Source organism: Podarcis raffonei, chromosome 7 (genome assembly GCF_027172205.1).
Source record: "Podarcis raffonei isolate rPodRaf1 chromosome 7, rPodRaf1.pri, whole genome shotgun sequence".
Lineage (NCBI taxonomy): Eukaryota > Metazoa > Chordata > Lepidosauria > Squamata > Lacertidae > Podarcis > Podarcis raffonei.
In genome coordinates this window covers 67,932,372-67,960,346 of record NC_070608.1, presented here as the reverse complement: position 1 = coordinate 67,960,346, position 27,975 = coordinate 67,932,372, and the positions used below count along the sequence as shown (strand labels likewise).

Genomic DNA, 27,975 nt, shown 5'->3' with positions numbered 1-27,975 from the left:
TTTGATCTTAACACATCAGAAGTGAGAAACAGGCACCAAAAGAAATTCAAAGCAAGCTGACCAGTCCAAGATTTGGTCCAGAAGCAGACTGTGGACAAAGGGCAATATTCTGTAGGCCCTGGGATTGCTCTCCTGTGCGTTTTGGGCCTAGTTACAGAGCCAGTTTATTTCCTTGTCACCCATTTGAATCTCTCTGGAAAAATCATACATAGCACTTATCTTCCAACACTGAAGTGGGCCATATGTTCAGTTTTTGGCAAAAAAAACCTCGTGGCTGTGTCTCTTTCCCTCTTCTTTAAAAAGGGGGGGATGGAGACAAGGTACCATTCCAAAGAGAAAAGAGTTGGTCGAGGCGCTGTTGACTGTGGCATCGAGTTCTTTCGGTCTTTCTGGCAGCCAGTCTCATAACTCCACCTGTCGCTCAGGGAGGTTGCAGGTTCCAAGGGTGCGGACCTCTCCACCCCATTCGTCACAAGGAATGGTGCTTAGCTTCTTCCCAAAGTGCTAGTCTCTTTGTAGTGAGCAGCTGAGCCACTCCACTCAAAAGCAGCAGGAAGATGGTGAAAGACATTGCAACGACGTAATGGCTAATGCTGCAACAGAGAGAAAATCATGGATGAGACAGCAACAGATTTTAAATCAACAAGAGGAAACAAAGTTTACCGACAACATTAGAGGGACACAATATTGGCCGCTCTCCTAAACAGGATGTTCGGTAATGAGCATCTGTTTATTAGCTGCGCTCATCACTGGCCATAGCAATACAGACTTTGCCTGGATAGCTCAGATGGCTAGAGCATGGTGCTGATAACACCAAGGCTGCAGGTTCGATCCCCGTACGGGACAGCTGCATATTCCTGCATTACAGGGGGTTGGACTAAGATGGTCCTCAGGGTCCTTTCTGTTAAGTTGTGGGTGAACATATCAGACGACACAGCGATTCTTCACACAGCTCTTGTATATTCACAGGCCAGAACAGAACTGAACTGAAGGGTTCAGCCAGCCTGCTTATATAGAGCTCCACTACAATGCAACTGTAACTATTTTCTGTAACTATCCAATCACTGAACGTCACTTTCAATCCCTTATTTGCATATGTGGACCTGAGTGAAAACTATCTACAGTATCCCCCTGCTGGCCCAGGGTGAGAACTTCAGTACATAACACTTTCCAACTCTGATTCAACAGACAAAAATATCAACAGCTTATTTTCTGGGCAGGAAGGAAGTGCACTCCATTAACACGTGAGAGTTTCATGATCTTGGTGGTTTTTAAGCAGAGGTTGGATGGCCCTCCGTCATGTGTGATTTAGCTGAGATGCCTGAATTGCAGGGGGTGGGAATACGTGACCCTCAAGGTCCCTTCCAACTCCACAATTCTATGGGTTCCTGCCTAAAGGTTTAGATCCTATATTTATTAGTGGCAAGTCCCTAAAGTAAGCCAACACCAGTTTTGGACATGAATGCCAATATATGCTTCTAAGCAGTTCTCTGTCCTCCTAAAGCAAAGGCAGATTACCTAGTGGTTAAGATGTGGAATAAACACAGTTCCTTGAAGCAGATAGTCATTAATGGGAGAAGTTGGAATACTGACCAAAATGAAACAAGAACATTAGCTCCAATATTTTTAGTTAGGATGCTTGGTGGCCTCATGAGAGTTGATTCGAATCGCTGGCAAACTAATCAAGCATGAGAAGAACTCTTTAGCTGAACTTTTAGCCGATGAGCCGCATTGTTCTTTAAGAAAAATATGGCGCTCCCTCCCCTCAGCTACAGCTAAAAAGAAACAGCCCATCGAACTGCTAGCTGCTGCCACTACCTGCTGCTGCCATCACTCCAATTCCACAAAGAAGGTGCAAGTTCAGAGGCTGATAATATTCAACCTGGTTTGTTAAAGTGCAGAAGGCATTGCTTGAACAGCCTGGTCAGCACCCTTTAGACTTTGCAGTTCACAGGAATGCTTACAATGAACTGATAACGTGAGCCTGTCTTGGGAGAAAAAGCTAATCTTGCAACCCAGCTGGTTAGGCTGAATTCTTTTCCCCCGCCATGGCTTAAAAGAGAATTGTTGCTGGATTTTTGTTTAAAGCTTTCTACAGAGTTTTATCCTCAGAATTGCATCTTAGCCTTCATCACCTCCCCAAAGCACAAGCTGCCAACCGGGGGAAAAGCACAACTCTTTACATTTACAAATCAAGGGTTGTTGTTTTTTTGGTGTGTGTGTGTGGTTTTGTTTGTTTTTAAAAATGCAGATCCTTTGATGAATATTCTAATTAGTGTTTTTATCCTTTGAGAACTTGGGTGAAATTTTAATTACTTTGAATAATTAAAAGGAGTTCATGACTTCATAGTTTGTTTGCTCATATGGAGCCAGAAGTTCAGACTACACAGCTCTAGAGAATCTACTCAGTCAATGGAAAATATCTGTTGTCTTCAGGAGAATTCAGTTAAATGCCAGGCACACCCTTGAGACTCGCAAGTCCAATAACAAATAGCTATTCTACTCATAATTGACTGTGTTGATTAGTTGGTGTTTAGCATTGAAATGGACCCAGAAAGTAGTAATTGAGGTTTATTACTTTAAATCATAAATTAAACAACTCCACCCTTTCTCGTTCATTCCCTCTTATGTCTAGAACTCTATTCCAGAACTGCAGAAAAGACCTCTCCATCTGATTTAAAGCTATTCCACCTAGCACTGGGCAACACAGCCCATGCTAATCAGCACATATAGACACATCTGGAGAGGCTTTCTGTGAATTAAAAGTGGCTGCATGGGGGCAGAGGGAAAGGGAAAGACTGGTTGTGAAACCTGCTTTCCTTTTTTTGCAAGCGCTGGATGCAAGTCAATTGTACTTAATGGCTAAATTTGCCAAAACGGAACACAAAATTGAAAACTGTAGCAGGAAATGCTACAAAGACAACGGATGTCAGAGATGGACCACAAGCTGAAGCAAACATCTATTAAAATTTGTTAAACCTGCCACGCTAGTTGTGAGAAATTGTGGTGCGCTATAGATTCGAGTGTTCAATTTATCCAACTGTCTTTACAAAGAGAGATGGCGTTAACGGTGAAAGTAAGACGCCTGTAGACTTTCCGCTGATCCAAACTGTAAGAATCTTGGGCCTCCCAAATGAATTGAGAGAATAGGTTTCTTCTCTTAATGGTAATTTTAAATTTGTAAAAATCTATTGCCGGTATCCACCTTTTACCGAGAGCAACAATTCTGAACCTTAAAAGAGGAAGAGAACTATTTGGAATGGCAAATAATTAGAGAATAGGGATTGAATCTGGGCTGCATATGTACAAAGCACTCGTTCTACGGCTGAGTTATAGCTGCTTAACAGAGTCTGGACAATACATTACCCTCATGCTAATTAAAGCTTGCAAATGGACCTGCTAACCAGGACAAAATACCCAGCGTGATTTTGAGGTTGCTCACATTAAGTCAGGACTGCAGGATGAGCATCAATGGGATTTGAGAAGGCTGGTTACTGCATCACAGAACCACCTTTCTTAGAAGTTTAAACACCTTCCGATTCCCATTGCGGGATTCCTCATTCAAAAGGTACAAATGAAACACCATTTTAGACTTTCAGATATTAAGTCTTCAGGGTTGTTAATTCACATGAAACCAGAAGCTTGAATTATGCAGTCAGTTAGGCACTGACTCTCTTTCTGGAGTGAGAATGCAAGATGGCCACCTTCATCCCACCAAAGACAAAATGGACACCTGGCTCACAAAGTTGGGAAAGTAAGAGGCTGTTGGAGATGGCACTGCAACGCTTGTGTACTACGGAGCACACAAACTGGGTCATTTTACATGTCACACTGGTGACATGGAAGGTACTTCCCCATAGGTTTATCCTACAGGCCCAAACTAGCATTTAAAGGCTAGCAACCACATATGTGTGTCCACTTCTGTAGGAAACAGGGCCAGATTTAGGTTTGATGAGGCCCTAAGCTACTGATGGTATTGGGGCCCTTTATATGTCCAGCTGTCCTTTGTCAACAACAAATTGTCGCTGTTTTTTGTGTTGAATATATGCTGTAATGGTAATTTATGGACCTAATAGGTATCTAAAGCTATTTGCACATATGTATTTTATAAAAGTAAGTGTTGAACTGAAATACACTTAAGAAGTATATTAATGGGGGGATGGGGGGCAAGAGAGTGGGGGCCCTAAGCTATCGCTTGTTTATCTTATACGTAAATCTGACACTAACTGGAAAGACCCATACAACTTGTCACCCCCTATGTGGGTTCATCCAAGCACACCCCATAGCACTAGTGTAACATTTTAAGGACACCTTAGTAAGCCATAACCTCCTTAAATTTGGTGGTGGGGAACCCCCAAGATGTGGCTTTCACATTTTTTGTTATCTTCTCATTACAAAAAAGGATGAACATTAAAAAGCTGTTCCTGGACGCCTACAGAAGATGCTCTGGAAATACAGCACTACAGTGGTGCCCCGCAAGACGAACGCCTCGCAAGACGGAAAACCCGCTAGACGGAAGGGTTTTCCGTTTTGGAGGCGCTTCGCAAAACGAATTTCCCTATGGGCTTGCTTCGCAAGACGAAAAAGTCTTGCGAGTTCCTTCGGGTTTTTTCCCCCTTTCCCCCCCTTTTCCTAAGCCACTAAGCCGCTTATCAGCTGATCCGCTGATAAGCCGCTTAACAGCTGATTGCTAAAAGCCGCTAAACCACTAATAGCGCTAATCCGCTAAGCTGTCAATGGGCTTGCTTCGCAAGACGAAAAAACCGCTATACGAAGAGCCACGTGGAACGAATTAATTTCGTCTTGCGAGGCACCACTGTACTGTTAGGTGCCAGATAGAGGCTGGAGCCAGACTCTGTCATGTTTAGATTAGACCTGATCCTACTCAGCTGTCTAGATCCAACCCATCATTCGTGCAACAGGTTTTAATTTTGATAACGAACAAAAAGTATGTGTTAAGTTGTGGGTGAACATATCAGACGACACAGCGATTCTTCAAAGCAGCTCTTTATTTGTAAGCTGGAACAGAACTGAACTGAAGGGTTCAGCCAGCCTGCTTATATAGAGCTCCACTACAATGCAACAGTAACCATTTTCTGTAACTATCCAATCACTGAACGTCACTTTCGATCCCTTATTTGCATATGTGGACCTGAACTATCTACAGTATCCCCCTGCTCGCCCAGGGTGAGAACTTCAGTACATAACAGTATTTACTGTCTGACAAAAGGAACGCAAGGGAAGAGAGAGGAAGAAAAAGAAAACAAGAACAAGATTAAATGCAAAAAAAGTTGTGGACACACATAGAAGAATGGGGAACTTTACAAATCGTGCATGTTGCAAAGAGGAGCGTGACACTTGTAAGTAACGGCTTTGAAATGAAATAAGAGAACAAAAACAGCTGAGCCGCCTGAAAAGCCCCTGCAATGTGGTTTAAGAAAGTATGTTCAAAGGGGAAGTGAGAAATACTCATTGGATTTCAGCCTTCTCAGTGGGCCAGAATGTTGACATACAAGGAGACTGTGAAGTCAATGGGGGGGTTCTTTGATGCTATCTCACACATGCACACCAAGGAAATACAGCAGCCGTGGCGGATGTTTCTACATCTTCTGATTAGTGCAGGGTGCGAGTGAGAATTCTGTGCATGTGTGGCACTGCAGCTGCCCACAGGGCAGACATTCCCTCTCTGCAAGAACTACTATTATATAAAGTGGCTGCAGAGAAGAGGGAAGTAAATCAGCCCTAAGGCAATAATAATTTTTAAGAAGCAAGGAGTGGAAGAGTCGATGTACCCTCTGTTGCAATGGCAACAAGTCGGATTAGGGCCAATAAACCAAAAATGAATCCTGACAACATGAACGTGCTCTAGCTTGATGGCTCCCACATCCAGGAAAAATGAAGGCAGCCTGTTCTGGATGGAGGTGTTATATGCTGAAGTTCTCACCCTGGGCCAGCAGGGGGATACTGTAGATAGTTATGCAAGTGAAGGATCGAAAGTGACGTTCAATGATTGGATAGTTTTAGAAAGTTGCTACAGTAACATTGTACTGGAGCTCTATATAAGCAGGCTGACTGAGCCCTTCAGCTCAGTTCTGTTCTGGCCTCTGAATAAACAAGAGCTGTTTGAAGAATCGCTGTGTCGTCTGATATGTTCACCCACAACTTAACAGGAGGTGCACCCCCTTAAACGATCAGGTCTGTAATCCAGGGGTGCTGGCTCTGGATTTCAGGCAGTCACTTGAAGCCCAAGTAGTTTCAGTGTCGTGAAGTGCCCTTTTCCAGCTCTGGCTGTTATTGGGCAGGAATAGCCTGGTTGTTGTTAGCCATGCACAAGTGATAGGACACTTGGACTTGTTACAGGAAAAACCTGCTCCTTAGCAAAAATGTATAAAACCTGTAATAAATGTTGGAAATGTAAAGAAAAAGAAGGAACGTTTTATCATATGTGGTGGGAGTGTAAGAAAGTGAAGAGCTTCTGGGAGATGATATATAATGAGATGAAAAAAATGTTGAAGTATACATTTGTTAAGAAACCAGAAGTCCTACTTTTAGGCATTACAGGAAAGGAAATAAGAAGGAAGGATTATAAACTTTTTCAATACGCAGTTACAGCAGCAAGAATTCTACTGGCCCAGAAGTGGAAACAAGAGGAAAGACCAACGAAAGAGGAATGGAGGATGAAATTAACAGACTATGCAGAACTGGACAAGTTAACAGGGAAAGTTAGATATCTTTGAGACCAAAAGTTCATCGAGGACTGCGGGAAATTTGTGGAATATCTGAAAAGTACATGTGAAATACAAACAACGCTAGTGGGGTTTAAAGAAGCACTGTAAAAACTTGAGGTATATTGTTAAATGAAAATGGATGATTGGAGGGGGGACTTATGGCAATAGAGAACAGAAGAAATGCGTAAGCAAGAGTTAAATATGGATGATTGTCAGAGAAGTTGAAGGAAGTCCAAAAGTATGGAATTTGTGAAAATTTGGATCAAAATTGTATATTTATGTTAAAAATTAATAAAAAGCATTTTTTTTAAAAAAAGAAAAAACCTGCTCCTTTTTCCTTATGGGGTATCCCAGAGCCCGTATAGAGTCCTTCAGTGGGTTCCCTATCAGTAGGAGAAAATAACAGAGGCCAACCAGAGAATATTGAGAAGCAAAGCAGCTAGTAAGCCTGATCTATATTAACTGTTGCAACAGGGTGCTCACTCACCACATGCAGGAGGGAGGAGGAGCCCAGAACAATGGTGTGCAAGCCCTTATATAGACTTTTGAAATTGCCCGCCCTGTAGCTCAAGACAACCCCCAAAAATATCAAACATACATCACAGAAGGAGGCAGTCTGCCAGGATATCTGTTAATGGTCACTGATTGCTTTACCTGGGCAGCCTGGCCATTCTTTTGTGATGGTAAATACTTAGTAGTAGTAGTAGTAGTAGTAGTAGTAATAATAATAATAATAATAATAATAATAATAATAATAATAATAATAATAATAATTCATTATTTATACCTCACCCACCTTGCTGATTTTCCCCATCGAGTGTTAAAAACAATACAGCATTAAATATTAAAAATGTCCCTAAACAGGGCTGCCTTCAGATGTCTTTTAAAAATAGGATAGCTGCTTATTTCCTTGACATCTGATGGGAGGGCATTCCACAGGGCGGGTGCCACTACTGAGAAGGCCCTCTGTCTGGTTCCTGAATCCAGGTCACAGGCTCACCCCATTCATACACAAATACGCCCTTAAGACAGGTAAGCAAAAGACAATGGAGAGGCTTTCCAGTTTGCTTCCTCCTTTCAGAGAAATATTTGAGGTCAAAATGGTTTGGGAGAGTCAAAATGGCTTCAGGATTGCTCTCCTGTACTATTTCAGGCATGTGGTTTATATACTTATGTATGTGTTTGCCTTGTACATTTAAAAACCTTTATGTAGGGCTAAAGTATTGGAGTATTGGAATACTTTGGCCACCTCATGAGAAGAGAAGACTCCCTGGAAAAGACCCTGATGTTGGGAAAGATGGAGGGCACAAGGAGAAGGGGAAGACAGAGGACGAGATGGCTGGACAGTGTTCACAAAGCTACCAGCTTGAGTTTGACCAAACTGCAGGAGGCAGTGGAAGACAGGAGTGCCTGGCTTTCTGCGCAGGACCATGTTACATTTGTCCCTAAAGATCTGTACTGGCCGCCTGATCACCACCAAGATCAATGCAAGGTGTAGGTTTTGAAGTCTTAACCCCTGAGTTGCTTAGGACCATACTCCTGTTGTTTACAACACCCCACTCCATGAGATCAGAAGAGTTGTGACCTACCAGAGGGTCTTCTTGGCACTAGAACGTCAACTTTAAAGCCTTGGCTGGCACCCATATTATCTGTCTTTTGGTGCTAGCTGCAGATGTTTATATTACGATAGGCACTTTAAGGATGTTTTTTATAGGGCTTGTGCTGGAACAGATGGGGAGATATACTGTATTGTTTTACTTTTTTAATTGAATGCATCTTCTCTGGCTTTTATTGTATCCTGAATCGTCACCTGCACCAAGGTCATTTTGATGAAAGGCAGGATGGATGGATAAGTGTTAGAAGTTTTTGGAGTAAACATTACGGAGGGAGGAGTGACTACTAAAAACACTGCACACTGAATGGGAAAAGTAGGTAACTGGTGAAGGAAATGGGGCAACAAACCACACAATCAATGACTCCAAATAAGAAATGACCAGTAAACAACAAACCTGACTTTGCTTTCTCCAACATCCCACCTTCAAAACTGCCATCAAACAAAACTCTTGTAAGAGCTGTTGCACATATCATTTGATGACGATCTACAGCTAAAAGCATGAATTGGTTCCAGTGGAAAATGCTGCATTTGCAGAGATGCCTGCAGGAGAGCTCAGCTTGTAGAGCATGAGAGTTTGAATCTCAAAGTTGCGGGTTCAAGCCCCACATTGGGCAAAGAGATTCCTGCATTGAACTGGATGACCTTCATGGTCCCTTCCTGCAATTCTACGATTTTTTATGACATGCGATCATTTAAAAGTGAGTGGCAGAACTCCTGCTGCCTTATAACACCTTGGATGATGGTAACCTTGATATGGTTTGCTCTCCCTATTCTCTGCCACAGGATGCCTATGTCTTACTGATGGTACTAGTCAGGCTTTCTCTAAGTGAGAAGTCAGACCTATTTTGGGGGGCGTAGTAGGCAGCTGAGTGGAATACAGGCCAGTGCTGGGTTGGCACCAGCTGACTGAAACTAAATCTGTCCCTGGGATAGCTCAGTTGGTAGAGCAGGAGGAAGAAGAGGAGGAGGAGGAGGAGGAGGAGGAGGAGGAGTTTGGATTTGATATCCCGCTTTATCACTAACCGAAGGAGTCTCAAAGCAGCTAAAATTCTCCTTTCCCTTCCTCCCCCACAACAAACACTCTGTGAGGTGAGTGGGGCTGAGAGACTTCAGAGAAGTGTGACTAGCCCAAGGTCACCCAGCAGCTGCATGTGGAGGAGCAGAGACGTGAACCCAGTTCACCAGATTACGAATCCACCGCTCTTAACCAATATACCACACTGGCTCTCTTAATCTCAGGTTTGTGGGTTTGAGCCCCACGTTTGGCAAAAAGATTCCTGCATTGCACTAGGTGACCCTCATGGTCCCTTCCAACTCTACAATTCTATGATTTCTATGAGATGTGATCATTCTGTCGGCAGTGTTTAATCTGCAACGGCTCACTCATACACCCGACTCATCACTTAATGGTGCAGCCATCAGTGGGTGAACATTGTGAACCAGTACCAATGCATCGGGAAAGGACTGGAGTGAGGGAGTCACAGGTACTGTGTGGCACTCGTTCCTCCCTTATATGCTGCTCTAGATTTAGTTACACACACACACACACACACACACACACAATGTTCAGCAAAAACGCTGCTGAAGGAAAGAAATCATGCTACAAATAGAATGCAATTAAAAGCAATTCCTACTCCATTTGTTATCACATAATGGCAGCCTGCCAATATATCTGAGGCTATCAGCAACCAGTACTGCAATGCCTGCAGGCAGCTTTGCTTGGAAAATTAGTTTTCATGCAGGAGTAGCACTGTAATTTTAAAGGGAAACAAAAAGCCACGTTTGCTGAACAAAAAGGCAGTATCTAGTTATAACAGCTTGGCAAGGTTTGATTTCCTTTTATGTTGTACATCTGACGGGGTTCACAATTACAATAACGTCGAATATACAACTTCTTCCTTGGCTGAAGGTCAGGAAGTATATATATATACTGAATTATATATATGTATATATAATTCAGTGGGATTGAACTTGCTGGAAAGATATGACTATGGGATAGGAAGACACTGGATGGAGGCATTCTTTTTTGCCTTCCATTATGTGCAAAAAAAACACCCCACCCCACCCTCAAACCTTTGCCTATGTCATAAAGGCATCATGTTCATTATCACTGGCTGATGCTGGCAAGTTTGGGGAAACATACAACATGGTGAGAACAGGCAGTATATCAGTTTTACTACATATTACAGAGGAGAAATCGCTATGAGACAGCTCCATATTTATGGGGATATGTACTTCTGTCCTTATATCTGAAGAGGCAGTTGAGAATTTATGGTTTATGGGAGGGTGGGATTTGCATTGGCTTGGCTGTTGTACGCAGCTGTACCACTAAGATTGGTAGCAAGGTATGGTATCACTTAACATCCCCATCTATGAACTGTGAGAAGCAGAAAAAATGGCAGGCTTGTTAAGTAGTGAGAGAAATATATTGCAGATCATAAATGCCGCAATAATACACTGTATAAAATATAATAAGGAAGTAGTGAGATCATTAGCTGTTCTGGAAAATTCACCACGCACATATTCACTGGATCCCCCACCCCCAACCCCTTTTTAACAAACACTGACCTTTTTCCAACTGCCAAATAAAATTATGGCAGGAAAGAATCTTTCTGAAAGAGTATCTGTTGTTTTCTGGGCTTAGACCAGTTTCCTGAAATGGCTTCCCTGAATAAAATAATTATATGGCACCTTAAGAAAAGTGTTTTGAGGAGAATGGTCCAAAGTGTTTTGTAGTTGCAGGATGTGTGCCAAAGTCGCTGCCAACTGATAAATAACTCAAAAGGCGTGGAGCAGGTGATATAGATGGCCTGACTAGAAATAACTTCTATATACTGTCCTCCATGTCCTGGACCCAACTAAATGACCACGGATGCCGGGGCTGTGGGTATCTCCCTCAGGGCAAAACACTTCTGGGAGAAAGTGAACAAGACCACGTTGGTTGAAGAAGGTACTGATGGAAGCAGGAGAGGGAACTGCACAATTTTCGGAAACGAAACTTCCTATTTACCACTTATTTTACCATACTTGATTGTGAACATTCAGCAAACTCCTCTCTGTGAACTTATAAAAACCAAACTGGAAGCTCTTAAGCTGGGGAGGAGTGGTGAGAATACCTCCGATTCTGTTAAAAATGGTATTTACTTTAAGACAATGACTGAAGGGGAATAATGGGAAATAAAAATTCTCAAGATGACCTGGGCTGAGAAGGGACAGCAGGCAAAGTGTTTCACAGCAGTTAAACACTAAACAACTTAACAAGGCAAGAAACGGACACTAATAAATAAAATATATCACCATCAACATTTATAGGCAAGGAAGGGAGATGGTAGATGCAGCACGGAAGCACTTGCCTTGATTGATCTGTAGACAGCATTTAACTATAGGGATTGAACTAAGAAATAAACAGCTTAATCGTTAGGTTTATTTTAGAGGCAGTGTTACAGCTAAAGAGGAAGAAAAGGCAGTGCAGTAGGAGAGGTGGGGAAAGTAAATGCTTTGTACCTTGTTCCAATATCCAGCCAGCTTCCATAATCTTTAACCAGAAAGAAGAAGTGCTAAGGTGAGAGAGAAAAACAAAGAACACCATGTTGTTTGGTAAATAAACGTTGCACAATGAGAATCACAAGACTCAAACACATGTTTCAGGCATTCATTTGGGGGCATTTAATTCTTGAAGTAAAAGGTGACCTGGCTTCATCAGAGAATGTTTAACCGAACAACAAACAGGACAGGATACAAGCAATTAAGGAAGTGGACTTGAAGAGGAGAGGGCTAGGTTCAAATTCCTGCTGTGCTATGAACTCTCTGAGCCAAGGTACAGTGGTACCTCCGGTTACGAACTTAATCTGTTCGGGAGGTCCGTTCGTAACCAGAAACCGTTCTCAACCTGAGGCGCGCTTTCGCTAATGGCGCCTCCTGCTGCGCATGTGCCTCCGGCGCGCGATTTCCTCTCGCATCCTGGGGCAAAGGTCGCAACCAGGAGCAAATACTTCTGGGTTAGCGGAGCTCATAACCCGATGCGTGCGTAACCAGAAGCGTTCATAACCAGAGGTACCACTGTAATTGTTACAGAGTATGTATGGCTATTGCTGAGAGCAGCAACCTTGTGGTCTCTTCCCTGTACCTCCCTAGCAACGTCTAGAAAGAAAGTGGAGAAGCCCACAATGTGATTACACCCAGGTTCTCCAACCCAATTTGTTGGTTGCAGCTTGCAGAGGTGTCGTGCATCATGTTCTAAATGGTTACTGGTTATACCAATAATGTAAAACCCTATGCACACTTAAGGAACTACCCAAAGTCATGCATACAGTGCGATCTGCCACATCTCCTGCAGCAGCACTAGGGGAAGAAGCAAAGACTGCTCTGTTTGCAAGGCTGTAGAGATGGACTCCCATCAACAGCTGCAAATATCTTGCAATAATGTCTGTCCATTTGGAGAACACCGTTCAAGGCAATTTACAACATAAAAATATAGTAGGGCACTAAAAAGACATCATGAGAACAAAACGATAAAACTATTTACATCTCTTACAATTAATTACACTTTACACGCGGCAAATTCCGAGAGGAAAACGTTGTTAACTGTGACGCAAAACCATTTCTCATGAGCCAGGCCTCTGGGCTGCAGAGTCGTTTTCTAACTGCCAAACGGTCATTTCCGCAATTCCTCCCACAAAACAACAACACAATAAATATCCCATTCTGAATTGGCAATATATGAAGGAGTAATTGCCTTGGTTTTAGCAGTGTGTAGTTTGGGCCTTGGAAAACACATGGAATTACCTGAACTGATTCAGGTCAGGCAATTTCCCCATGCAATTCTGGCAATTTATTTATTACGACGGAGAGAGAAAACATCTCTGAATGGGACCCAGACTGGAAATGCAGATTTATTTTTCCCTTTAACACTCCCCCCTCCCCAATCACATTTGTTGACTACTCTATAATTAAAATTATGACTGCCTTGGATGTCTAGCACTTAGACACATTTATCCGATGGCAGCAGCTCCATGTAGTAAGTGACACAACAAAAGCAGAAGGTGGTGTCACTTCAAGTAAGTCCTCAGGGAAGGGTAAGAGATGTGGGAAGCAACATCTCAGAAGAATAGCAGGCCTTTCCCCTTACTGCTTTAGAGACACATCCCTTCGAGCCATGTCATAAAGTGTAAATTGCGTTACAGCCAACAGAAATGGCTTTCAGGGAAGAGTTGCGTGACATTTCCCCCCCTTTCTCTATTTAAAAAAAGAGAGCGATTTCGATTTTAATAAACTGTGGTTCTGAAATTATAGGATGGATACTGAAATATGCTCTTCCCCCATGCTTAACTCGTGTGTGTGTGTGTGTGTGTGTGTGTGCGCGCGCGCATGTTTGTGTCCCTTCCTGTCTGGTAATTCAGGCATCTCTCTTGAAAAATTAAGGCAGACCATGACATATTTTTCTTTTGTTCTGAAGGCAGGGAGGAAAAGGAAGAAAAATTAAACTGGGCACCCAGGTGCATCTAGCATTCCCTTTTCACTCACAGGCTTGAACATTCAGTATGAAGTACATGAAAACCAAGCACCGCTAACTTAAAAATAGCTCTGTGGAAGAACTGAAGTAATAAAGATGATGTCTCTTCTGATGCATTCATTAGATGATGTACAAAGGATTGTGAAAAGGGGGTTCGTGGGGGAGGGAGGGATTTCCATCTGCAATTTATGTGGGGTTTCAATTCAGCTCCCTGCCCTAGTTCCAGAAACTTTGAAGTCTGAAACTAATTCAGATTTCTCTTGATTGAATTAACAGAGCTCTCTGGGTTTTGATCTTATTTGTACAGAATGTCCGACAGTAGCTTACCAAAGCCATGATGTCTGAAATCACAAGAACAATGAGAAAAAGCCTGGAGGGGGGAAAAGAGAGAGAGAGACAGTGTGTCAGAGGAAGACCATAATTCATAGTTCAACAGTGCAACAACAAAGCTTCGTAGAATCCCAATAACATGACAAAAAGTGTTACAGAGGTACAGTTCAGTTCTCCTTTCATCTGTTTTCTTGGAATTATGTGTCTTAGGTTACCAGGGATATACACATCCTGGGCTAACTAAAGAGGAGGGATGAAAATTCTGTATTAAGGCAAGCTTAAAAGGAAGGCCATTTCCCTACAGTTGCTCACAGAGCGAATTATGTGGATGCCTTTGTTATTCTATTTAACAGCAGGATTGATAAATCAACTTTCAGGACAGAGCCTTCTTAAGGTAGCTTCTGGAAATGTAATACAACGCTGAGGGCATAGTGAGTTTAAAAGAAAAAAGAAACCACGATAATTATTGAATTTTTCGTTCTGTATCTGCTGCTCACAAGGAACAGAAGAGCACTGAGAGCTTAGCTGGTGGCCCTGCTAAGCTTCTCTGTATTTCCAACATGTCACAAAGCACTGCTCACACGTTTTTCAAGGTTTATTCCTGACCCCCCCCCACCCAGTAAAATCCTTCATTTCCTCCAAGGAGCTCAAGGCTGTGTGAAACGTTTTCTCCCTCACTACCTGCCACATTTTATGCTTGCAAAAGCCCTTCTGTGAGGTAAGAAATGGGGTTTTCCTAATCCTTGTCCAACATTTGAATCCAGCCTTTGCTAGCCAGGTGTCTTCCAGCTGTGGTGGCTGTGGATGATAGGAATTGTAGTCCGAAAGGTCTGAAAGGAGCCTGGCTGTTGAAAGTGGCTCTAACCACTTGCCACACCTGCTGTGAATGTGATTTCCACAGCTTTAGGGATTAGAAACCTGTATGTTGAAAGCAAAGGCCCTCATACAAAGCTGAGTTCTGTGGCCATTACCAAATCAGTTACTTTGAGCAAAACAAAACCCCATCCTGGCCAACATGATGTATTACACCAAACAAACCCGATACATTTTATTTTATTGCTGCAGCTTTAGGCTTATATCTTTAAAAACGTGGTTGAGCTTAGCTGGAAGTCGATGCTTATAATTCCAGGTAGGTAAGTGGGTGTAATAAGGGCTGTATTAAGTTAGGAAATGAACACAGAAATCCAGCCTAATGTAGTCTAAGGTATTTAGAGGAGCAGGGAGAGTCCTAGCTATACTGCCCAGAGTTCCTTGGAAGATACAAATGTGATGGCAAAAAGTTAATATTAGAAATGCTTTAGAGCAACGCTTTGCATTATTTTGCCTGACTTCAGGCCCTGTGTACCTGAAGTCAGCCCAGATACGGAGGTCCAGCTCTGAGATTCTTCTGGCGGTTCCCTCGCTGCGGGAAGGGAAGCTACAGGGAACCAGGCAGAGGGCCTTCTCGGTAGTGGTACCCACCCTGTGGCAACGCCCTCCCATCAGATGTCAAGGAGATGAGTAACTATATAACCTTTAGAAGACATTATGTTTTTAGATATGCTGTAAGCTGTCCAGAGAGGCTGGGGAAACCCAGCCAGATAGGTGGGGTATAAATAATAAAATTATAGTGATGATGATGATGATTATCTGAAGGCAGCCCTGCATAGGGATGCTTTTTAATGTTTTGTTATGTTTTTATATATGCTGGAAGCTGCCCAGAGTGGTTGGTCAACCCAGTCAGAAGGGTAGGGTACAAATAATAAAATTATTGTTATTATTGACTTTCAGGTTTCTCATGTGCAACTGAAAATGGCTCTAGTGGTTCAGCCTATAAGCAACTGAGTCAGAGCCCTTGCAAATCCTCTCAGAAAGGACTCTTGGCTGCAGCCTCCCTACCAATCAGGGAGACAAGTTCTTGTTCACAACTCTAATATTTCCCAAGAGAACTAAGGCAGTTCTTAATGGCCTCCCTAAACCTTTTCATTTTTATTTGTTCCAGGTTGATAAGGCAGCCGCTCTCTTTTGTGCCCCAATAACCGACAGAGACACCCTCCACCAAGTTCATGAATGGCTGAGTGTTGAGTTCCACTTAGCCTCGAGGCACAAGAAACTAGTTATCCAACTCTTTGGTATACAAGATCATTTGTGTTTGGGAAAGCACATTTCAGGGAATGAAATGGACTATGAACAAGCAAAGTGAAATACAGCTCAAGACTTTTTCATTATCTTTATTTTTCATTAAGTGATTGAAATATTAGGCCACATGAACACCACTCTAAATTGCTAATGACTGGCTCTGCCAGCGACTCGCACTGAAACAACGCTGCAAACAGCTGACCTAGTAGCAGGGAGATGGGCCATTAACTGTAATAATAATTTAATTGTAAAGAATTATAATTAGAAGTGTGCTATCAGTTACAGTGTGAAATTTCATTAAAATGTGCTATTCCATAGCACAGAGCAAGACTATTACCGTGGCTTCTAACAAATGATCCCCCTCTGAGAAAAAAGCAGAATCTGGTCACGTGATCCAAGCGTCAGCTCGGTAAATTAATTATACCTTACAAGATCATTATAAATTTGACAAATCCAGTTCCTGCAGATTAGCTTACAAGCTTAGTTGGCTTTGCAAAGCAGATGCACAGCTGGATATCACCATGTCATTAAAATTACTGGCAAAACTTTTAACAGCGACCCCATAGAGGTATGGGATGCGGGTGGCGCTGTGGGTTAAACCACAGAGCCTAGGGCTTGCCGATCAGAAGGTCGGTGGTTCAAATCCCCGTGACGGGTTGAGCTCCCGTTGCTCGGTTCCAGCTCCTGCCAACCTACCAGTTCGAAAGCATGTCAAAGTGCAAGTAGATAAATAGGTACTGCTCCAGCGGGAAGGTAAACGGCGTTTCCGTGCGCTGCTCTGGTTCGCCAGAAGCGGCTTAGTCATGCTGGCCACATGACCTGGAAGCTGTACACCGGCTCCCTCGGCCAGTAAAGTGAGATGAGCGCCGCAACCCCAGAGTCGGTCACGACTGGACCTAATGGTCAGGGGTCCCTTTACCTTTACTTTACATAGAGGCAAATACATATACCCATAAACTAATAGGGCAGTCTGGAGTGGAGTCCCTAAGGTGGTTGGATGGGGCTGTGTAGCCTTCTTCAGCAACTCCTGCCAAATGTATTGTTCTGCTCTCCTTTGGACCGCATTGATGGGGCCAAGGGGGTGGGTGGGTCTTGTCATCTGGGCAGCCCAATACCTGCATACACACTGCCCAGGTTCTTGTGCCCCAGGGAAGTCACTTCGGTGCTGCAAATGCAGCGGTTTGACTTCACCCCCAGAGGCACACTCCATCATCTCTAGAGACAGACTGATGCCTGTGATGTTAACATATGAGAGTGCTGGAGGTGAATTAGTTAAACAAGTTACCCAATCAGAACCCAGGGGGGTGGAGTCAGAGGGACTATAAAACCAGCTCTGGGAGGGGTGAAAGGAGAGGTCGTTGGGAGGTTGGTTGGAGTGGGAGTGAATTGGGATAGAGTCTGTGGGTAGGTTGAGTTAGTGTAGCGAAATAAGTTGAGTCAGGAACAGTTAGGAGCTAGGAAGACAAGTAAATATCTGAGAGGTTGTTTAGTGAGTGAGAGCAGGTAGTGGAAGTTATAGGTCTGGATAGGCACCCCATGATTGTAATGGACCGATACCGTTTATGAAACCACACACTTGTTAAACTGCAATAAATAAACAAAAGTTTATGTTCCAATTTAAACCTGACTGGACTCAGTATTGTACCAGGTAGGGCCTGAGTGGTGGCAGCAAGAAATCAAGTGGTGGCACAGGGATCAACAGACGGTGAAACATCCAGGGACCCTGTGTGATCGCCACAGTAAAAACCACAACAATAGGACGGCTGGAAGTCAACCATAGAACCTTCATCGTTTATGGGTTCACATGATAAATAGCAGTGACAGCAGCAAGAACCTTCCATAAACATGGAACTATTCTTTACTTTGCATAACTTAAGAGCTATGCTCAGCTGTAGCATATAGAAGACAAAGAGCATAATGTTGTAAAGGAAATACCAATTATGGTAGTGGACAGCAAGTATCAGATCTATAGCTCAGAGCATGTCTTAACGTAATATCTAAAATACAGCATCCATGGAACAGGGCTGGCCCAAGACATTTTCCAGCCTGGGGTACAGAAGCAAATGCCCCCCAAATAAATCTTCTCTTCCCTTGTAGTAATATTACAATAATAATAATAATAAACTGAAAATTCACTCTGTCAAATAGCAGGGCCTGCCCTGTATGTGAAATAGATGCAAACATGAACTCAAGTCACTACCAGCTTTTTAAAAAGTGTTTGTTTTTTATAGTCGGAGATTTGATAAAGCTTGAACCCAGTGAATGAAGAATAATTGTACTCGCTGCAGGGATTTACAAAGAAATAGCTGCAGACAGTTTACTCCATGCACCCCAATGAACCCCCAAGCAATGGCTGCTTCGGTAAAAGTGTTTACTGTACCTTTTTGAGGATAGCTGCGTTGTGACTTGAACAGCTTCAAAGGCACATGACACAAGAACAAAAGGGATTACAATCTGTCGAGGACACGGAATTACATTAAGCTAATTGAAATACCGCAGAAAACAAAAAACAACCAACAGCCACAAATTAACATAGCTAGTATTCAAAGAGACAGTCAAGCACATCTTGAGGTTGGCTTTACAAAATCCATCGTTTTGAATGCAAACATTTTATCTAGTTAACAGACCTGTTGCCTTCAGTCATGGCCCTGTAGGTTGTGCATTGCAATCAGAATATTAATAGTCCTTGTTACAATTCTAATACAGCGGTATATATTTTAGAAATAAACTACTGTGTTATGCCAGGGCTCTTCAAATTATTCTACCTTCACGGAACACTTCCCATACAAATTTGCCTGCTGAGGAACTTCTGGGGCACGTTCTCGACTTCATATTGCTGAGAAAGATTGCCAGTATTTTGTCTGCCTTTACTGCTCTTCTCAGCGAGGAAACTTTGGCAGCTTCCAATGTCGCCATCCTATGCAATAGTCAGAAAACCACTAGGAGTTTCCACTTTCTGAGCCATTTTTTCTAGGACTGGTACAATTCACTCATTTCTTTGTTCCTCAGAATCCAGACAGCGTTTCTCCCAATTTGCTGAATCTCTGTTTTTCTCCAAACGTAAATGCTGGTTTGCAGTGATGTTTGGCATTTCCAGTCCGCAACCTTTGTGAGCCTGGTGCCCTCCAGATGTTTTGGACTGCAGCTCCCATCTGCCGCTGACAGAACTTGCTGGAGGGCACCAGGTTGGCAAAGGCTGGTGTAACACAATCCTCTGAGGTCTGAGCTGGCGCAGTGCTATTATCTCATTGGGCCCGGAGGTGTGACTTGCGACATGCATGATGATAGTGGGTAATCCATTTCCTGTTCCACAATGCTGCCCCTCTGCAACACAGTTTAACATGCTGTATTCCTGAACAGGAATGGATGGATCAGTCAGTTCCCAATGTATCTCATTCTCCGTCCCTTTCGCTTCTTGCGGCTTTCTTTTAAACTGCACTAAAACACGAGAATGGGGCCTTCTCTGCAGTGGCTCCCCGCCTGTGGAATGCTCTCCCTAGGAAACTTCGCCGGGCACCTTCATTATACACGTTTAGGCACCAGGCAAAAACATTCCTTTTTAACCAGACCTTTGGTTGATTTGATTGACACCCTATGCCCTTTTAAAATGTGGTTTGTTTTTCTTCTTGGGTGTGTGATTAGGTTGTTGTTTTTATTTTGATCATATATATATATATTGTGGTTTTATACAGTGGTACCTCGGGTTATGAACTTAATTCATTCCCAAGGTCCGTTCTTAACCCGAAACCGTTCTTAACCTGAGGCACGCTTTCACTAATGGGGCCTCCCGCTGCCACTGCGCCGCCAGCACATGATTTTCGTTCTCATCCTGGGGCAAAGTTTGTAACCCAAGGTACTTGGGTTGTTGTTTTTATTTTGATCATATATATATGTATTGTGGTTTTATACAGTGGTACCTCGGGTTATGAACTTAATTCATTCCCAAGGTCCGTTCTTAACCCGAAACCGTTCTTAACCTGAGGCACGCTTTCACTAATGGGGCCTCCCGCTGCCACTGCGCCGCCGGCACATGATTTCCGTTCTCATCCTGGGGCAAAGTTTGTAACCCAAGGTACTACTTCTGGGTTAGCGGAGTTTGAAACCCAAAGTGTTTGTAACCTACGGTACTAGTGTATTTTGATTTTGTGCTGTGACCTCCAGGTATAGGGCAGTATATAAATTCAATAAATAATAAAAAATTAGCAATAAAATTTGCAACCCGTTAGTTACAGGTTTACACAGTGGTCCCAGGACTGCCTTCAGAATATAAAGTCTTTTCACAAGTATCAAGTACTCCACGGCTGCTAGAAAGCTTGACTGCTGCCACGACCACCATGCATATGTTCAAATGTGATCATAGAAGCCCCTGCAATGGATAACAACCCTCCTCCCAGGGATTTCCATGGCAGGTGGTGGGAGAAAAAGATGGCCACCCCAAGGCAATCATCATCTATTTCAACAAGCAGCAACAGCAACAAACAAGGTTTCATATGGAATTCTGCTTATTTCAGTAGGACCATCCGCCATCCTGGATAGCTCAGCTGGATAGAGCATGGTGTTGATAATACCTCTTACATTAAAAACCTGACAGTACCAAACTATCGAAGGCTTTTCACCAAAGCCAGAATAAACGTCTTTCCTTCTGCAGTGTTGGATGGCAGGTTGAGAGGAGTTCCCTACCAGGACAGACTTTGCTCGCGTGCTAAAGACATTGATTCCATAAAACATATTTTGTTGCACTGTGCAAAATATGAGCAAGCCAGGGCTGAACTGATACTACCCTTGCTGGTACCTTTCCCAGGAAAATCAGAGGCTCACTATGTCAGGTTCCTGTTGGAAGACCAGACAAACGCTAGAACATTAGCAGTGGCAAAGTTCTTATCGGTGGTTGCAAGAACCAATGATCCCTATATTCTGAACAAAATGCTTGTTTAACCTGGAGGTAGGCTGTATGAATTGTGTATTGCTTTGTAACAATTTGTTGGGTCTCTGGACCGTAATAAAGATTGATGATGATAATACCAAGGTTGCAGGTTTGGTCCCCATAAGGGACAGCTGCATATTCCTGCATTGCAGAGGACTGGACTTAGATGATCCTTAGGGTCCCTTCCAACTCTACGATTCTATGAGTCTATGACTTACTTTATTTAGCTTGCCTTACAGCTCATGAATATATATTTTTTAACGTTCCTCGGAAGTCGAACAGCTTCCAAAACGCGTTTTTCATTTCCCCCCATTTACTTTGCAGCCAGCCCATTGATCCTCGGTTTTCAAATGTTTGGGAAGCTGAACGGTCTTCCGGAACAGATTACATTCAAAAACTGAGGTTCCACTGTGTGTGTGTATAGCATTTTGCATTTAAGAAGTCTTACAAGAGCAGATAGGTTATTTGTGCAGGAACAGTTAAGCTAGAATTGAATAAATCTGATCACATCATACCCTAAAGGTGTGATTACTAACCTTCCACAACAGCAAGGCTCCCATCAGGAAAGGGCTGAACACAGTCAAGAAGCAATGGACTGAAGTTGGATCAAAACTAGAGACCAAGAATGAAACCAAAACAAACATTATGTATTTTCTGCAAGTAATATGTTCTACTAAGAAACAGGAGTCTTCCCACCCCCCTACAATCAACATTTGAATCATCATGCAGCGACCTTTCAAGTCACACGGCTTCTAGTTTTATAGGCTGCCTCTAGTTTTTTACATAACAGGCAAACAGTTCTTGGATGCTACTTATTGCTATAAAGTTTTATTTCTGCAGCACCTTTTGTTTTACGAAATGTTTCCCACCCTCCGTTTGCTTTCACAACAGGTCAGTACTTGGACAGACAAAGAGTTCTTTTAAACAGGCTGCCAAGAGTCAAAAAATGTTGGTACTTGCATAGCAACTTTCTGCTGTTGCTTCATGAAGAGTATCTCATGAGATACCCTTGTTCTGGTGACCTTTCTGCTGGATTGCTGCAATGCACCTGCATGTCAGGCTGCCCTTGAAGATGATCCAGAAGCTTTGGCCAGGTTCTGGGGGTGATAAGTGGTTCAACATGCTAGACTCACGAGGCGCTGGATCTTAAGGAGATGCACTAGCTACCAATATGTTGCTGTACCAAATTCAAGGCACTTGTGGAGTCCTTTGCAACTTGGGAACTAGATATCTGAAGTAGAGTTTCCCTCTGTATAATAATAATAAAAATAATAATAATAATAATAATAATAATTTTAAAAAATATATATTATTTATACCCCGCCCATCTGGCTGGGCTTCCCCAGCCACTCTGGGCGGCTTCCAAAAAATTATTAAAATACTGTAATACATCAAACATTAAAAGCTTCCCTAAACAGGGCTGCCTTCAGATGTCTTCTAAAAGTCTGGTAGTTGTTGTTCTCTTTGACATCTGGTGGGAGGGCGCTCCACAGGGAGGGCGCCACTACCGAGAAGGCCCTCTGCCTGGTTCCTTGTAACTTGGCTTCTCACAGTGAGGGAACCGCCAGAAGGCCCTTGGTGCTGGACCTCAGTGTCCAGGTAGAACGATGGGGGTGGAGACGCTCCTTCAGGTATACAGGACTGAGGCTGTTTAGGGCTTTAAAGGTCAGCACCAACACTTTGAATTGTGCTCGGAAACGTACTGGGAGCCAATGTAGGTCTTTCAAGTCTCGGTGGCCGTTCCCAGTCACCAGTCTAGCTGCCGCGTTCTGGATTAGTTGTAGTTTCTGGGTCACCTTCAAAGGTAGCGCCACGTAGAGCGCATTGCAGTAGTCCAAGCGTGAGATAACCAGAGAATGCAACAACTCTGGCGAGACAGTCTGCAGGCAGACAGGGTCTCAGCCTGTGTACCAGATGGAGCTGGTAAACAGCTACCCTGGACACAGATTTGACCTGTGCCTCCATGGACAGCTGTGAGTCCAAAATGACTCCCAGGCTGCGCACCTGGTCCTTCAGGGGCACAGTTACCCCATTCAGGACCAGGGAATCCTCCACACCTGCCCGCCTCCTGTCTCCCCAAAACAGTACTTCTGTCTTGTCAGGATTCAACCTCAATCTGTTAGCCGCCATCCATCCTCCAACTGCCTCCATACACTCTGTATCAGGCTACTCATGTGTTAAGATGTGACAGGATGACGCTACTTGACTGCCAAGAGAAATCCATTATGTAGTGACATAGGGCAGGGCCTTCTCTGTTGTGGCACCTCACTTATGAAATTCCCCTTCCAACTTCTCTAGACGTAGTTCACAATAGTTACCTGTTCACAGAAGCTATGTTTCCAGTACCGAAAAAGGCTGTCACTTGGAAGAAAACCTGGGTAGGGCTAAGGAAAACACAACATGCTCCTTATTGAGCAAATGGTCACACTTCTTTCACATGCTAATGGTATAAACATTCCCAATGACAACTTTGCACCACAGGTATAAGATAATGGTAAAAATATCCAGAACACACCAAGCTGTGCATGGGAGGTGAGAAGAGAGGAACAATGCTTGCAAAGGCCTTTAGAACATTTTTTTGATTAGACATCCAAATAGATGCCTTTGTCTCAATCACAATTAATGGATAGATTAAATATTATTGGCAGCCCATCTTTCAGGAAGACAAAGCCTGTGTATGTAATAGCCAATTTTATATAGCAACATCTGCTCATCCCCCCCCCAATGTTACATTGTGTTAGAGTCACATGGTTTTTAACATGTCAGGTGAACGGTAGCTGGGTAACCAAACTATTCTTAAAGCATAACTGTTCTGATCGATCAGTTTCCATTGTCCAATAGGAAAAGTAAGAAAAGGGGTAGGACTACTCAAATTTTAACAGGGTGAAAGCAGGTCCCATTTGTTTGTTCAACAAGACCTCGTTAGATTCAGCATTCAGGTAACAACCTAAACTCTACCTGTAGCTGATGTTTACTAAAAAAAATTAAGGGAAACAGGAGTCAGAAAGATCTTTACTGCCTTCTCCTAAATCCCAAGCCTCAGTTTTTAGATGCATATATAAAGACGTCAAGTATATGCATCCCTGCAAAGCTTTGAAATTGTCCCCCCACTCTATATATTAATGTAGCTTTCTCACTGTTAGGAAAGCATAACTGCATGGGTAGGCAAACTAAGGCCCAGGGGCCAGATCCGGCCCAATCGCCTTCTAAATCTGGCCTGTGGACGGTCCGGGAATCAGCGTGTTTTTACATTAGAATGTGTGCTTTTATTTAAAATGCATCTCTGGGTTATTTGTGGGGCCTGCCTGGTGTTTTTATGTGAGTAGAATGTGCGCTTTTATTTAAAAGGCATCTCTGGGTTATTTGTGGGGCATAGGAATTTGTTCATTTTTTTTTTCCAAAATACAGTCCAGTCCCCCACAAGGTCTGAGTGGACCCCTGCTGAAAAAATTTGCTGAGCCCTGCATAACTGCAAACAAAGAAATCCAAAGCATGTACTTCTCAGAAGTGTTTAATGGCCCAACGATATAGTGAGCAAAACTCTTATTCTGAGATTCATACCTACAATTTCTGTGTAAGACAAGAGGGAGACGAAAAACACAAAACCACAAAAGTGCCAGAATGCTAAATATATGCAGTATGAATCAACTCATGGAAAATCAGGTTAACCAAAGGGCAATAACAAGTCCTAACTGGGAAGCTTTTCTGGATATCGTTTTAAAATTTTAAGATTTTAATTTTAAAAACTGGGCACAGTATATTGGCTCAATGCAACAACAACAGCATTATTATGTAAACTTTCATTCCTCATAATAATAAATAATAAATTTTATTTATACCCCGCCCTCCCTGGCCAGAGCTGGGCTCAGGGCGGCTAACACCAGTAAAATTACAGTAAAAACATAATTGGGGGGGCAATTTAAAATACAGGTTAAAATGCAATTTAAAATGCAGCCTCATTTTAAAAGTAGCCCATAGATCAAAACCATAAGGGGAGGGAAACATAAGGGTCAGACTGAGTCCAAACCAAAGGCCAGGTAGAACAGCTCTGTCTTGCAGGCCCTGCGGAAAGCTGTCAAGGCCCGCAGGGCCCTAGTCTCTTGTGACAGAGCGTTCCACCAAGTCGGGGCCAGTACTGAAAAGGCCCTGGGCCCTAGTTAAGACCAATCTAACCACCTTGTGACTTGCGACCTCCAAAATGTTGTCATTTGTGGACCTTAAGGTCATCTGCAGGGATGCGATACCAGGAGAGGCGGTCCCGTAGGTATGTGGGTCCTAGGCCACATGTATGCTTCCTGTCCCAATGACAAGCACTTTGCTTATAAAATTATCCACCATTCCAAGCCAGGCCCATCCTAAGAAACCAAGATTTTGCTTTGGGGGGCGGGGGGGGTGGGAGGAATGAAAATGAAAAGCCAACCCATTGCATTGCAACCAGGCCTTCACTCAAGGAAGAAAAAGGATACGAAGAAAAAAGATCGCCGGACGTCATCCAAATGAAGTTGTCGGAACTGTGTTAGATCATTAGTGTATGAAAAGCTGAGAGCAGCAAGCTGTAAAAGAGAGAAGAGAAATCAATGCCACGATGTCAGCTGCTATCCTGTTGCTATTAAAGGTATATTTTCCGGGGAGCAAATGAGAATTTAAAGAGTTATTCCTTTAGAGAAGCCCGTGTCTGTTGCTATGAAAGCATCTTCCCCAACAGTTTTATTATACTTTAATGACTCTCAATAAAGTTATCGCTCAAGCAGGATGATCAAGTGGAAATGCTTCTGCCGCCTTAGGTAAGGAAATAACTCCCCAAACTTTCCATTTGCTCTCTTATTTCTTCCTGCTTTTCCCCAAACGTCCTGGAAGGAGACGTATTTTCATAATTCAGAAAAAAGGTGATTTTTGCAGCCAAAGCATTCTCCTCTAGTGAGCTACAGCGGGAAGCAACGGAGGTGAGGTATTCGCGACTGCCGGTTAATTCCTTCCCTCTGGTGCAGTGTTGATTTACGTGGATTGACAGCATAGCACCTAATAACTTCTTATTTCCACTGCTCCCACATTAGAGCACTCAACTGGATAATAGCACTCAGCCAGGTTACTGCAGAGCAAACTGAGCTAGCTCCAGAGAGAGTAAGCATGGTTTGGTTTCTGTCATTCCCCTAGATGCTAGTTCAGGTGTGGGGAACCTTTGGCCCTCCAGATATTGCTTTGAAAAAAATTCAAAAAACATTTATTCAAAAGTGACAATAAAATACATTTTCAGTCAATATACCTGTACAGTGGTACCTCGGGTTACATACGCTTCAGGTTACAGACTCCGCTAACCCAGAAATAGTACCTCGGGTTAAGAACTTTGCTTCAGGATGAGAACAGAAATCATGCTCCGGCGGTGTGGCGGCAGCAGGAGGCCTCATTAGCTAAAGTGGTGCTTCAGGTTAAGAACAGTTTCAGGTTAAGCATGGACCTCCAGAATTAAGTTCTTAACCCGAGTTACCACTGTATTGCCTCCACAGACACCTCTGTGATGGTGCTGGCATTAAATTAACCTGTTCTGGTCTCCCTTTCCCTCCGCCTTTTATTGAAGAACAGATATTTCTGAACCACAACTCCCATCATGCTTGCTGGGGCTGATGGGAGTTGTAGTCCAGCAACATCAGGAGGACCAAAGGCTCTCCACACCTGCTCTAGTTTCTTGGTGTAGCTGCTAGGGACTTTGCGCCAGTGGGCTACATTGAATTTTATGGGATCTGCCTGTGCTGTGTTCACCCCTGCAGCCAACCTGAATGCTACATGATCACAGCCAAAAACAGGCATAGGCAAACTCAGCCCTCCAGATGTTTTGGGACTACAACTCCCATCATCCCTGACCACTGGTCCTGTTAGCTAGGGATGATGGGAGTTGTAGTCCCAAAACATCTGGCGGGCCGAGTTTGCCTATGCCTGGCCTAAAATGTGGGTTTAAAATCACTGGGCCTTTCCCACTTCCACCCATAAATTTTAAACATATGGTAAGATTTGAGGATTTATGGGTATCAGTTTGCATCTGCCTAGTGGAAATGGCTGCTGGTACTTGGGATTTTGCATCAACACTCCCTGGTCCATGACCCTTTTGGACCACGCTAGTTAAGAATCCTTTTCTTTTATTTGAGAATAATAATGCCTAGCCAAATAATGCCTAGACAACACACACCAGAAGCAACAAAGTCTAATCAAAGTTAGTGCCCAGTAACTAAATGTCTAAGTGGTATTTACCTACGGTGAAAATAAGGGTTACCTTTGTCTTTGGTGAAATGCCGTAACGTTGTACTGCTTCTTGTTCCATATTTATCCACACAAACATCAACAAAGCCAACGCCAGGGGGAAAAGTGCTTCATATCTACGTCAAAATACATGTGAAATTTTAAAAAAGCAACCCAGACATCGAATTTATTTTTCCTCCACCACCCTTCCATAACAAATGCTACTAGGTTGGGTGTTTGCGTGTGGACAGTGGTTTGGCAACTTGTTCAACAACTGTGCTGGTCACAGTCAAGCTGAGCTCTCCATATTCACGTTACCTGCATATTGTTCCGATTAATACAGAAAATGCCAAACAGTTGGAAGAAATTTTGCCCTCACTTGGCAATTCTCTCATTTGAAATTGTTAACTTCAAGTCGGGTTCTAGTAAACTGGCAAGTACTATTTATCAGCCTCAGAAATTAATCATCACCTTAGAAATTGGCTGTTTTGTTTGAGCTACGTTTTGTGGATGTGGC

The 27,975-nt window shown here is 43.1% G+C and overlaps 1 protein-coding gene across 8 annotated transcripts in view; it reads right to left on the bottom strand.

The window, feature by feature from the left end:
* Positions 1-311: 311 nt before the first annotated feature.
* The window catches only part of PIGN (phosphatidylinositol glycan anchor biosynthesis class N), an 89,123-nt gene continuing 61,459 nt past the window's right edge, over positions 312-27,975 (bottom strand). For 6 of the 8 annotated variants that reach the window (XM_053397075.1, XM_053397068.1, XM_053397072.1 and 3 more), the window contains 8 exons: positions 27,493-27,595; positions 25,694-25,780; positions 23,546-23,601; positions 21,764-21,839; positions 18,684-18,757; positions 14,183-14,225; positions 11,848-11,900; positions 312-593 (listed from right to left, as the gene is read on the bottom strand). In XM_053397075.1, coding sequence (XP_053253050.1) covers positions 470-593; positions 11,848-11,900; positions 14,183-14,225; positions 18,684-18,757; positions 21,764-21,839; positions 23,546-23,601; positions 25,694-25,780; positions 27,493-27,595 — 616 coding nt within the window. In that variant the 3' untranslated portion in view covers positions 312-469. The remainder of the gene's footprint in view (positions 594-11,847; positions 11,901-14,182; positions 14,226-18,683; positions 18,758-21,763; positions 21,840-23,545; positions 23,602-25,693; positions 25,781-27,492; positions 27,596-27,975) is intronic. The other 2 variants (XR_008331574.1, XM_053397076.1) reach the window with 2 other exon arrangements.